At 38.2% G+C, this 12,078-nt stretch overlaps 1 protein-coding gene across 6 annotated transcripts in view; it reads right to left on the reverse strand.

Annotated features, from left to right (window-relative positions):
- INPP4B (inositol polyphosphate-4-phosphatase type II B) overlaps positions 1 to 12,078 on the reverse strand; it is a 333,154-nt gene that overhangs the window by 288,964 nt on the left and 32,112 nt on the right. For 3 of the 6 annotated variants that reach the window (XM_074823724.1, XM_074823723.1, XM_074823722.1), the window contains exons 2-3: positions 3,605 to 3,827; positions 765 to 823 (exon numbers count right to left, since the gene is read on the reverse strand). The exons of 1 other annotated variant lie outside the window; for it this stretch is intronic. In XM_074823724.1, coding sequence (XP_074679825.1) covers positions 765 to 823; positions 3,605 to 3,716 — 171 coding nt within the window. In that variant the 5' untranslated portion in view covers positions 3,717 to 3,827. Of the gene's footprint in view, positions 1 to 764; positions 824 to 3,604; positions 3,828 to 12,078 lie in introns of those variants that run through there. 2 more of the 6 variants (XM_074823727.1, XM_074823726.1) reach the window with 2 other exon arrangements.

A 12,078-nucleotide genomic window follows, 5' to 3' on the forward strand; every position in this document is an offset into this window, starting at 1 on the left:
CATACAGTACAAAAATATCCTAGGAGCCAATTATAAAATAGTTACTGTTAACAGGTAAGCGTCTCAAGCTTCATACTACTCCCTAATTCTTTACAATTCAGCGCTATTTTCAGGCAACTACAGAAGCAGTGTTATAATATCAGACAGAAAAGGTAAGAAAAAGAGCAATTCTACACTTAGTGCTTGTTCCTTCCAGAGGATGAGCGGCCTCAACTCCTAATAAAGCCAATGCCAAATGAGGGCACTCAGCAGCTCCTGCAAAACTTCCACTGCGTGTCAGGGTCAGACCCTATTTTAATAGGCCCTTCATTTTAGGCATTTAATTGCTCTTTACAACAAAGCAAGAGAAAATAACACCACTCTTCATAACAAATTTAGTTACAAAACCACACTGAAAAATTGTAGTAGGGGTCTGAAATTGCATCTTGAACATTACCACAATACCTCGTTTAGCTGCGAGATTTTTCTTTCATTATTCCAGTGGATTTGGTGGAATAATTCTGGATTTAGACCCGTGTATGTTATGAGCAGACCCTGGCCATAGACTATTTATGATTCAGCTAAAGGATGTTGATAACATGAAGAATGCCTAGTGTTATAGAAGACAAACAATGGATTTTTTTTCATCTCCACTATTCTAATAAAAGTGATATATTTTTTTTGTCCCTAAAAGCACAATGCCAATAGCTATCATGAAAAAGGATTACTCAAGTTCTCACAGATTAGACTAACACATCAAGAAAAGCAGTAGGAAAATGAATTACCTTATTTTTCATTAGAAAAAGCAGATTTCCTTTCAGTCGGCACCATCTCTCTCTCGGTTCTGTATGCAAAGAAGTAAGAGATTAATAAAAACAACCTTTTGTCTTCACACATTAAATGCTTCTTAAAGAAGATGCATTAGCTATAAAGGTCAGAAAAGAAAATCATTAACAACCAAAAAAAGCCAGCTTCACTCAGCAGCTGCCTATGTACAACATGCTGTTAAATGCCAAATAACTTCCCAGAAGGTTTCTTCTACTCTGCAGCTGAGAGAATTGGTGACTGCGGCATACACTCAACAGTGTTTTCTCTGCTTTTCTCCCTTTTCCTCACATGGGAGCAGAAACAGCCACTTTAGCATGGAACAGCTTTTGCTTCCATCATTTTGAGATAAAATATAATCCTTGTTAAGACACAAAAACATTTACTATTCCACTTAGATTACAGCATGCTAGTCTGAATTTACAATTTACAGAAAATAGTAAATGAGCAAATGAGACCTAAATATTTACAGTCACTTTGCTATTACTATTTTACTACACTTTTTAGAAGTGCTTAACCAATGGGAATAACAACATATTTGTGTTTATATACACATACAGGCATATAATGAAACTTTCAAGAACAGGGAATATTTTAGAACTTTAGGGTCAGTGAGTGGGTCAAAAAACTTTTAAAAAATTATTCTTCCTAAACTAGCCATTTTTTAAATTGTATAATTTCTCTTTACAAAAAAGTACTTGTGTATATATCTGTAGGTACAGATAGATACATAAACCTATTATAGACATATACAGATAAAGATCTCAGACAAATGTGATCTCTTTAGACAAACCCTGCATCACTTCTTAACAGGGGAAGGAACATTTTTACACAAGATGTATTCTTTTTTGGGTTTTAGAGGGCACATGAAACCCTGTGTCTCCAGACAGCAGCCAACCTCGAATTGCTAGAGAGCTGGAAGAACAGCTGTACCCTAAGTTCATGTTATTCCACAGCTGCCTCTATGGAACACTTGTACTTCCTCAGAGCTGGCCACCAGTAGAGACATAATATTCACCAGGGGGATGTCTTGTAACAGGAAACAAGTAAATAAAATTCTCTTTTCCTCTAGATAATTTCAATTAAGATGTTTCAATAGGCAACATTTGAAAGTCAGAAGAGCTTTTCCCCACAAGGAAGTGGAAGGTTTACACTCACAGGCACTGGGACTTACAATAACTGTTCTTAGTTATAACCTCAGGGTTTGTTGGTTTCGATTTGTTGGGTTTTGTTGGGTTTTTTGTATTTGTTTTGTTTTGGTTTTTAGAAAAGGGACTGGAATTCCTGGATCTTGCCAGCCCTACTAAAGCGTAAGAACATTACAGAAAAGAATGTAATATAAATTGATGCACCCCACCAACTAAAAATCTAAACACAGTTATCAGATCTGAGTATGTTGTTTTATACAAGTACAGGACTCCGCTAAGACTAAATTCCATCCTTCAGAACCCTGCGGACATCAGAAGGAAGGAATCCTATCACTTTCACACTACAGTTTTTTCCAATAAAAGGTATTTTTATATAGGATTAGGGAAGTCACTACCTCATAAGTGCAAAAAATAAGCAAGTGCAAAGACTAGTCAAAGTAACTAAAAATGACAAGTACATCAGAGGATACAGCGACCAAAATGGCTCAAGAGAAATGACCCTTCTCTCAAGGGGCCGTGATCCGATTGCTGGGAGCCAGAAGGATTTACTGGGCACTAGGAACATCCTACACATGCATAGTTTCTAAAACACTGTCCTAGCATCTACCACCACTGACCATGGCACAGATAGCCCACAATACCGGGCTAGATGAATGTTTGGTCTGTCTCTGGTCAACCTAAGGTTTTTAGCATCAATATTAGCACTCAACATACTCATAAGTGAAGAAAAAATTCAAAACATCCTCACAAACATCAGATAGTCACTGGACAGGGCTTCATATGCTGCCTGCAATGAGAACACAGGGAGAGAATCCCATTGAGGAACCCCAAGGCAGACAGAAGTGGATGCTCACTAGTACTCTGTCTAAGAAGTTTGCTGCATCCTCCGCTGGAAATATTTGTTATTAGAAATTGTATAAAATATTCTGAAAATGTGGCACAATTTTCTCAGGCCCTTATCATAATCGAGTCTGTGCTGGTTTCAGGCTGGGTTCTTTTTCTAATAAAATAAAAGTAAATACAATCACAATGAAGGTCAACTGGGACAAGTGAAAATAAAACATTTGCCATTGCTGAAATGATTGTATTAGGACAGATTTTACAGCTAAACAGGAGCTATTTCTTAACAGCTACCGAGGGAATAAGACATTTATTCAAGCTTACTGGAAATTGAAAGACATTTAAAATATGATCCTAAAAGCCTGAAGAAACCTGAAAAGGAGGTGGGAAGTGAGCCATGGAAAAATCTATAATGATAAAAGAACGCAGGTTTTAGGGGTGGGAGGGGTGGGTCCTGAAGAACCGGATATCTAAACTTTAAAACATGGCAACTAATGACTGGTGACTAGCAATCACTAGTAGCAAAAAAAAAAAAAAAAAAAAAAAAATATCTTTCTTTACAGAAAAAAAATAATAATAATAAGGACTGCATACTGTTTCTCAGATACATGACAACGGAAACTTGAAAACTTGAGCAAAGTAAAGAGCTGACTTTTAACTTCTTTATTTAGAAAGGTATTTAGCACCACTCAAGCATAAGTAATGAAGAAAACTGAAAACTGAGGGGTATGTGATTAGTGAAACCGTAAGCTGACAACTGCAGAAAACATGCGCATCAACCACAGGTAGTTTTCAGTGCAAGTCATTTTTACCTATTAATTTTTCATCCCCGACCACTCTGCAAATCTTCAGTCTTCCTTCCTTGTCAAAACAACCTGATGGTCGCCTGGCCAGCAAAGCCAGATCTTTAGCATTGAATCTCATGGGGTTGCCAGGGAAGAGTATGAAGATGAATAAGAGATGGAGGAGGACAATGATGATGCTAGTTAGTTTGTTGAAGCTGAGCAAAATCTAGGCAGCAGATATGAAGGTCCACTGAAATATTAAAAACAGAAAACAAGAAATGCTGCTGTTTATTGTGATTTCCACTCTGCTGTGCACTCCTAACACTGTACTTTCTTTCATAGTATGGGAGCAGTGTAAGTAATCGGGGAAAAAAACCAAGGTTACATCGGTGACATCTCCCCACATACTTTTTAAGAAAGAAAAATGTAGTCTGGTTTTCCAGTGTCTCTATAACCTCATGCAGAAGCTGTAATTTTATGCAGTATTTCCACAGTTTGTCAATACTGCTAAAAATATATTTTGGCTATAGGCATATAAATAACTAGAAAGCTCAAATATGCATTCATGGGGCAGAGGGAGGGGACAAGATTGCCTTGTATTTCCATCTCCTTCACAAGAACAACAACTCTAATAAAATACAGAGTGTTAACTATAAAAGTTCACCACATACTCAAGTATTCAAATTTTGCTATACTGACACTGATTAGGATGCCGAGTGCTTCCCTTTTGTTCATGGTATATTCTAACAGTTTTCAGTTCTTTTGGAATGTTTTATTCTGTGTTTTCAGGAAACAAATCGTCCCTTGGCCAAAAAAACCCCAGTTTTCATGTATCAGAACTACATCTACTGAACTTAGTGAAAAAATACTTGACATATACATAAGAGATCTTTGTTTCTCTCAGAGTCCCTCCTCTGTTTGCTTAATGTTAACATAAGTTCAGATTCAGTAGCTGTAATTTTGACCAATGTAAGTTTGGAAACAAATTGCAGTTAACACCATTTCACACTGCTGAAAGGATGAGAAAATAAGGCCAGAAAAGTAGTTCTAAACAGATCTTCCTTTTAATCACCAAAATATTCTATGCTCTTAATATCCAACCCTTTTGTAAAGGCCTTTCTCAGAAAAGGGTTGTTGGTATCACCCTTATACAAACAAGTAACAGAAGTTTGTCAAATGGCTTTTAATACTCCTGTACACTTTAAAAAAAAAAAAAAATTGCAATCCTCAGTACATGGGCTTCAGAAGCCAGTTTCTGTCTCTGAATCAAAAGCCTTTGTTCTTCAGAGGACAGCACTGACATCTTTATCTGATGGAGAGCTACAACTCTTAACAATTCCTGATCAAGTTCCTCTCCATTGCTGAGATGAAGGACAAGTTACATCTTCCGCGCTGTATCTTTCTGTGGGCCCTTTCATTCCTACTTTTCCCTTTATATTCACCTTCTTTGCTCAAGTTTATCCCTCAGTCAATGACTACTGCTGTGTCCTTCAATTTCTAATCGCCAAACCACAGCCAATTCTAACAGGACTACAACAGTGAAAGCAGACCAAGCTTAACTACTACTTTGTACATATGAAATATGGCTGAGCCATAAATATGACATTCAGAAGACAAATCTCCAAGTAATTTTTACCTCCTAGGAACATTCTACAATTCTGTGGAGAACTGCCATAAAGCTAAAAACTCTTTTAAGCTTCCCTTTTCATTATCAAATACCCTTGCAAGCAAGAAACAGAATACGCGCAAGTAGTCCCAACATGTATCTAAAGTAGAAAGTTACAGCTTCAACTTTTCCATTCATTCCCACATATATATCTTCTTTCTTGTTTTCCCTTTAGCATCAGCAGCTATACTTCTTTTTTTAAGCCCACCCTCATGCCTTTGACTCCATTTCATAATCTCATTGAAATTATAACCTCATAACCTTATGGTCATCACAGAACTTGACCTGCAATTTACAACACACAAGGATGCTGCTGTGTCCAAAATGAGCTTCTTACCCAATGGAGGCTCCATGTAGGTGCAGCTGACTGCTTCTATTTTGTAAATTGATAGGCTACAACTGTGGAAAGATGAGTCATACAGCACTTACAAAACAGATATTTATCATACACTGTAACCTAATACTAAAAGCATATTCAGCACTGAAGACCAAATCCCTCAGGGAGGCGGGGGGCAGGGGAAGATGCTGGCTTGGCCACACAGTACACGAAACCCAGCCATGATGACCCTTACAAAAGGCTTATTAGGGCATACAGGGATGTTGGGACTGGCAATATGTATATTCCTACTAACCTCTGTATGCTGAGTGGAATTAATTGTTGGTTTTGTTTTACAGCCACAGACTGTATTTTTAACAGAGCATACAGTGTTTGCTATAGACCTATTCTTTCAAAAAAAAAAACAAAACAAAACAAAACATGAGCTTGGCAAGGTAAATAATTTCCACCTGTGCGCTGTTTTGTTATGGGCTGGTTCCCTCTCAGGCAGATACCTTGCACACCTTTCACTTAGCTCATGGTAGCCTTTTCTTGTTTGAGAGAACACAGTTCTAGAAATACAACTGCAACCTACTTAGTTATTGGTTTGTGGACTAATCAGTTCTAGTCCATTTTATAAACACCTTATAAATCTACCCTCAACAGTATCTTCAACTACATACAGTTACTTTAGGTTGCTTCAAGCTTTCTGAGTAGCGTGAAGGAAGTCAGACCCTATGAGTCTGGTCCCAGATGCAAGAGTCATTGAAAACCAGCAACAACTGAATAAAACCTATGCTATCAAAGCAATGAGGGTTACTGACTAAACTAATTATGCTTAAATGCAGTAATTACTGTAATGCATGGACATCTGAACTCCACAGGGACCAGCAGAACGCTGAAAACCAGGGGATGAGAAAAGTTGTAAGCTGCTATTTGTTGTAAGCTTCTGCTTTTCAGCAAAGGAAAAAACAGAGCCAGGTAAACAGAACATTTTGAGTTTCTGGTAAAGCTATTAAAAGGAATAAAGAAACTTCAGGAGGAGATGTGCATGTTGGTTTTGTTATTTCTTTCCCCCTCCCTCCCAAGGGAGGTGGTACATCTCTTCTTGCACTTGTCTGTCAATAAAGTGGTAACGGTCTAGAAATTCCTTTTACCACATCTGTGTACCACTTGCTTTGCATGTGAGCCATAACACGTGAATCACATGGGACAGTAAGAGTGGCACACAGCAGTTAAAACCCTTGAGACAGGATGCTTCATGACATATAAGTCAGTACCAGTCTTGAAATGCGAGGCAGCTGGGCCAGCAGAGTTCCACAGTGATAATAATCAAGGTGTCTGTTCCCTGGAAGTTTGCCAGAGAAGCTAAACTAATCTGACAATGTCTGAATATTATTCAGACCTAAAAGGCATAAGAGATCGTAGGATTCCAACTTGGGTTTAACTTAGAAACTCGATGACCATCCAAAGGCAATCATAGCCAGTGTTGACACAACAATAAAATTAAAGGAAAAAAAAACCCCGATAGAGGTGTCTATCTTCAACTGCAGCACGGAGTCTCCTTCAAAGAGCAGAAAGACGTTTTAGCTCAATAATCCACTTCCCTTCTGTCTCCATTCCGGAATAAAACTGTCAGTCAGGGAAACTACTTAGTCATATAGTGCTTTTAAGTGTTTCTCCTAGCTAATCTCTTTCCTAGCATGAACTCAGAAAGGAAAGATATTATCTTCAGTTATTTAATACTGGTGGTTCAAGAGTCAGGCATTATTTAATACTCATGGTTAGAGAGAGGCACGCTGAATCCAAAGTCCCTCTCAACATTTTTCCCCACACAATCATCACAAACATAATTTATAAGGAAACCAGACCAGTCAATTACTTTGCAAGTGGCCAGGAGAGAAAGAGGTGCAGGAGTCTGCGTCCTTGGAAGCAATAGTTTTAGGACAGATGACAGTTTTGACACCTCACGGACCACAGAATTTATGAAGTCTCTCTTGGATGTCCGCTGTCTCCCCACATTTGCAATCATAGTTTTCACGATCGCTTTCTATGGACATGGAACAATCAGAACTATTCGACTGACGTGATGACCAGAAGAGCTGAGACATATTGTAACTGTTAAGTACCAGCCATATAGTTGTACATTTTTGATTATCACAGTGACAGAAACGTACATTTTTTCATCACTTGAATAGATGTAAACCCACCTCCTACCCTGTACATAAACGTTAGAAGTCAATCAAAACTAGTAGCATGTTCAACTTCTATCATGCAAGACCTGCACAAAATTGTCTTCAGCGCATAAAACTAGCATGAAAAAAGCTACATATTGAAACAATTTGCAGCTGATCTCCAACTCTTGTGCCTTGCAGGACAGGTACTAAGGCGTATTTTATTAGTCCCGGATAACCACCAGGCTGTAGCTGTTCAAAGCAGTAGGTGCAGGAGGTCACTAGTGCCAATATGAAAGAGAGTAACCACCTTCATGGCTGCACACACCATCCTGAAACAACACCTTCAGACCTAGCTTTAAGGTTCCAAGGGTTTTTTATGTATCTTAAGTGCAGTTCAACATTAAAGAAATTAGCGCATAATACCTTACAGCTTTCATTAGTACTGCAATAAATTCTAGATATTTTGGTAAAGTGTTAAAACACAAGCTTTCTAACGATGCAATCTCCTAAACCTCTAAAACAAAGTCAACAAAATTGGCTGCCCAATTTCACTAGTTTAGGAATTTCAAAAAGAAAAGCACTAGAACTCATGTCTGCAAGTCCTCCGAGACCCTGCCAAATACATTCTAAATTTCCCTTCTCTTCCTTTGAAAAGGTACAATATTTTTAGTTCACATCATTTTGTAGTAAGAACTTCTTTAATCTTGGGAACACACACAGCACAGGAAACAGCCTTCAAAAGGAAAGCTGCAAAACTAGTCCACAATTTTGTCTTCAAGAATGATATTCTTTTTAAGCAAAGAGTTATTGCTAATTCTACATACTGTCTCTTTATTTCACCCATAAAGTAATAGGCCATAAAATATAAATAAGAAACATTATGCCCTCCCATTAAAATTCTCTATTCTATCACCGATCCCTGCACAGTCAAACAAAACACTAGGTTTTCTGTCTTGGCTTGAGGAAATAAGAGTACAATGAAGAAAGAGTTTTCAGCAGAAAGAATTAATATATGACAGGAGTTTCAACAATGCAGCTATATTGATATATCTAAATGAAAAGTTTGAAAATCTAAACTGTATTTAAGTTTTACCTTGAAAATCGTTAACAGGTGATCAGCTGATTAGGGAAGAAAACTGTCCTGGCTTACATAAATTCAGAGACTCTGGTCCAGAAAAGTTTTCAGGGGATATGCAGACAGCAACCTTAATACAAAGGGATACAACAGTAGGGGAACATGTCTTCAACAGAATCTTTTTTAGTATTTTTTTTTTCCACTGAGGTAAGATAAGCAAGATCTATATACCAAGTATCACTAAATGCTAGGTTATCTAGCAAATGTATCTATTGGCAGTATGAAGTTATTGCCTTCTATATGAAGTTAAGATGCATATCAGCTGGCTGCATGCAGTCAAGCTAGCTGAGTGTACCCATGGAAAACTTCAGTTTACTTCTAACTTTTCAATCTCCTCACTGCTGTCTCCTGGCTATCTTATTTCCTACCAGCAAGATCAAAGCTAAGCTGATCACATATTGTTTGTAATTTTCACGTATACTTTGGTAGGCTGCCAGTACTAGTAACCTATTTGAACAGATTATCATTTTAAACTAGTTCCAAATGTTGCTTCCTACCATTTATCAGCCATTGTGGCCTTCCAAAAAAAAGTTACAATAAAAAAAAGTGACAGACCTGCAACATTCAGCAAGTTAGTGAGCCATGCCACTTCCTAGGACACCCTTTACTGAGCTTTCCTAGTTTGCATAAAACAACAGTAACCTAAAAAGACAATTTTGAAATTTATTTTGTGTATAGAGGGAAGGTAACAGAAACATAAAATAGTTATCTGGTTTTTTTCCCAATAGTACCAGTGGTCATTTGAGTTGTATTTCACACTGAAACACACTCACCATACTGTAAAAACTTTTATGCCTTTATTGTCCCCAAGTTCTCAGGTCCATCACCCATAGTGCCCTAAAAAAAACAACATAGGAGCTCCAGCCAACAAGACTCTCCCTAACTAGAGCCAGCCTTCTTCCAAGGGAGTCATGACCTTGCAATGGGGTAATACAGAACCATGTAAACCAAACAGTACTCTTGTATCAGTATCACTACTATCTGCAAGTCTGTTTTAAAGCCTTAAAAATAACAAGATTTTAAAAGCAAAGTATCTATTGAAAAAAGCTGCGAGAGGTGAGCTATTCTATTTGGAGAGAGACAGTGAAAAATAAAATGCTGGCTTGGCTTGAAAGTTATTCTCTTCAGCTGAAAAAAAAGCAATCCCACAGAACAGCTTTGTCTTCCCTTCAGCTGACAGACTCCCCAGTCAAGCAAATTCCTAAATGATTCATGTAGTTTCCCAGAGTTCAGATGTGACCTTTCAGAAAGAGAAGATATTCTTGCATCTTGCTTCCCCTAAAAAGGGATAATACAATTAAACGCTTACTGCAAACAGGTATAACCTGGCACACCCACTGAACAATGTACTTCCAGCTACTGATACTGACCCAACTGAAAACCAGCTCTGTGACAAGGAAGTCATTTATCAGTTGTGGGAGTTGCCCCATGTGGTTCACGGCCTAACAGACTGTACCATGCAAAGCAGAGGACTGAACAAGAACAAGACTGCTGCTTTCGCCAGCACGGCCACCTTGCCATGAGTCAAAGTGTTCCAACTGCAACTTCCCTCCCGCTGTGTTTGGGCAGCCCCTGACCTGACTGAGGGGCAGGCTCCTGGGGAAAGGAAGCCCTTCATCCCCAGGGCATGCTGGTGTCACCTCAACAGTCAGCTTAAGGAACTTATCTTGATGAAAACCAAACTAATCAAGCTGCTCCCTGAACAGACTGGCTACTGAAATGCCAGTGCCAGCCCAACACAGAGGACGAAAATGTGCACCCACAGGTAATCCTACTGCAGATGACCACAGAAGTGTCAGCTTAGTAAGGTGGTATAACTGCAGCCTTAGGACAAAATTCACATATAAAAACCTTCAAATATAGTCCTTTAACAAAATTTCTGGCAAATCCAAATTAATCCATGAGCTTTCCTCAAATCTCCAACTATACCTTCAAGCAACACTGTCTTAAATTCCTCTTTCTTCCATGCCTGCTCAGGGGGCTGCCTGCCGAGCCACACTGCCTGCTTTCCGCTGCTGAAGAGCACAACTGCACTGGCTAGAACTTTCCCTTGGGCCAGCAAGAAAACTGGATTATGAAAGTTATCCACTTTAAAAAAACCAATGCTTGAAAACAAATACTAGAAGATTAAGCCAGTCTTCCAAAACCCTATTCAAAGGTGACTGCATCAATTGATGTTTCAAAGACACCAGCTACACACAAATGACTGTTAATATGAGTTCAGCCACTACTAGGATGACAACCATGGTTTCAGAGCAGGTGGTCTCCAGCTAAATATTAGCATTTCAGTCACTACTTAGTTACAAATTTATTTACACAGCAGATTCCTTTCTCTAGTCTCCAGGAATGTAAACACACAAACCTTTTGTAACCTGCCATTTCAAACAAAACAGAGCAAAACACCAAAGCAAACCTGAGTATAGTTACAGCTCAATTCAGTAGGAGCTCCTATACACACGGCAGTAGGCAAACCAGTCTGGAGGAGGTAGTGTGCTGGGACCACTGATCCCATAAAGAAAGGGATGAGGGGAGGACACACTAACTACTTTCAAAAAAATATTGCACTATATTAAAAATGGCAGTGTGCTCCATTCTGCAAGATACAGTATATGGGTGGCAATAACTGGAACTTTTGCCTCTAGAAGACTTATTTCCTCTCTCTTCCAATATCTATAAAGATGCAAAAGGTAGAAGCAAACTTAAAATACAACAGTGCTATAACATCAGTTTTACTGGTCATTTTCACTATAACAGAGAAATTACTGTACTAAGACTGTGGCTTGTACTCTGTAAGATGCAGGATTTTTTTTTAATTTATTAGTTTTTAAATCTTAAAAAGTTTGCAGTCCCCAGACAACCTTGAATTTCTTAACCCTTTTTTGCTTTGCATCATATCCTAGAACCAAACAACTTTGACAGTATTGGCATCTATATTGACAGGAAAAAAAAAAATATTACCACATCACTGAGAAAACATAGTGATGAGAGTTTCTCTGAACTTCTCCCCATCCCCCAAATTTGTGACATCTGGGGTTTATCTAAGCTATAAATATTAAAAATATTTTAACACAAGTTTGAGAGATTTGGGGTTCATTTGAGCTCTAAAAATACTTTAGCTAGAAGACAACTGAGTCAAGTTACCCACATAAAGTAAAATACAACATAATATCATATTTTAGGATTAGAGATATAAAGTACTTGGAACAA

This window comes from Strix aluco, chromosome 4, assembly GCF_031877795.1.
Source record: "Strix aluco isolate bStrAlu1 chromosome 4, bStrAlu1.hap1, whole genome shotgun sequence".
In the NCBI taxonomy this organism is placed as follows: Eukaryota; Metazoa; Chordata; class Aves; order Strigiformes; family Strigidae; genus Strix; species Strix aluco.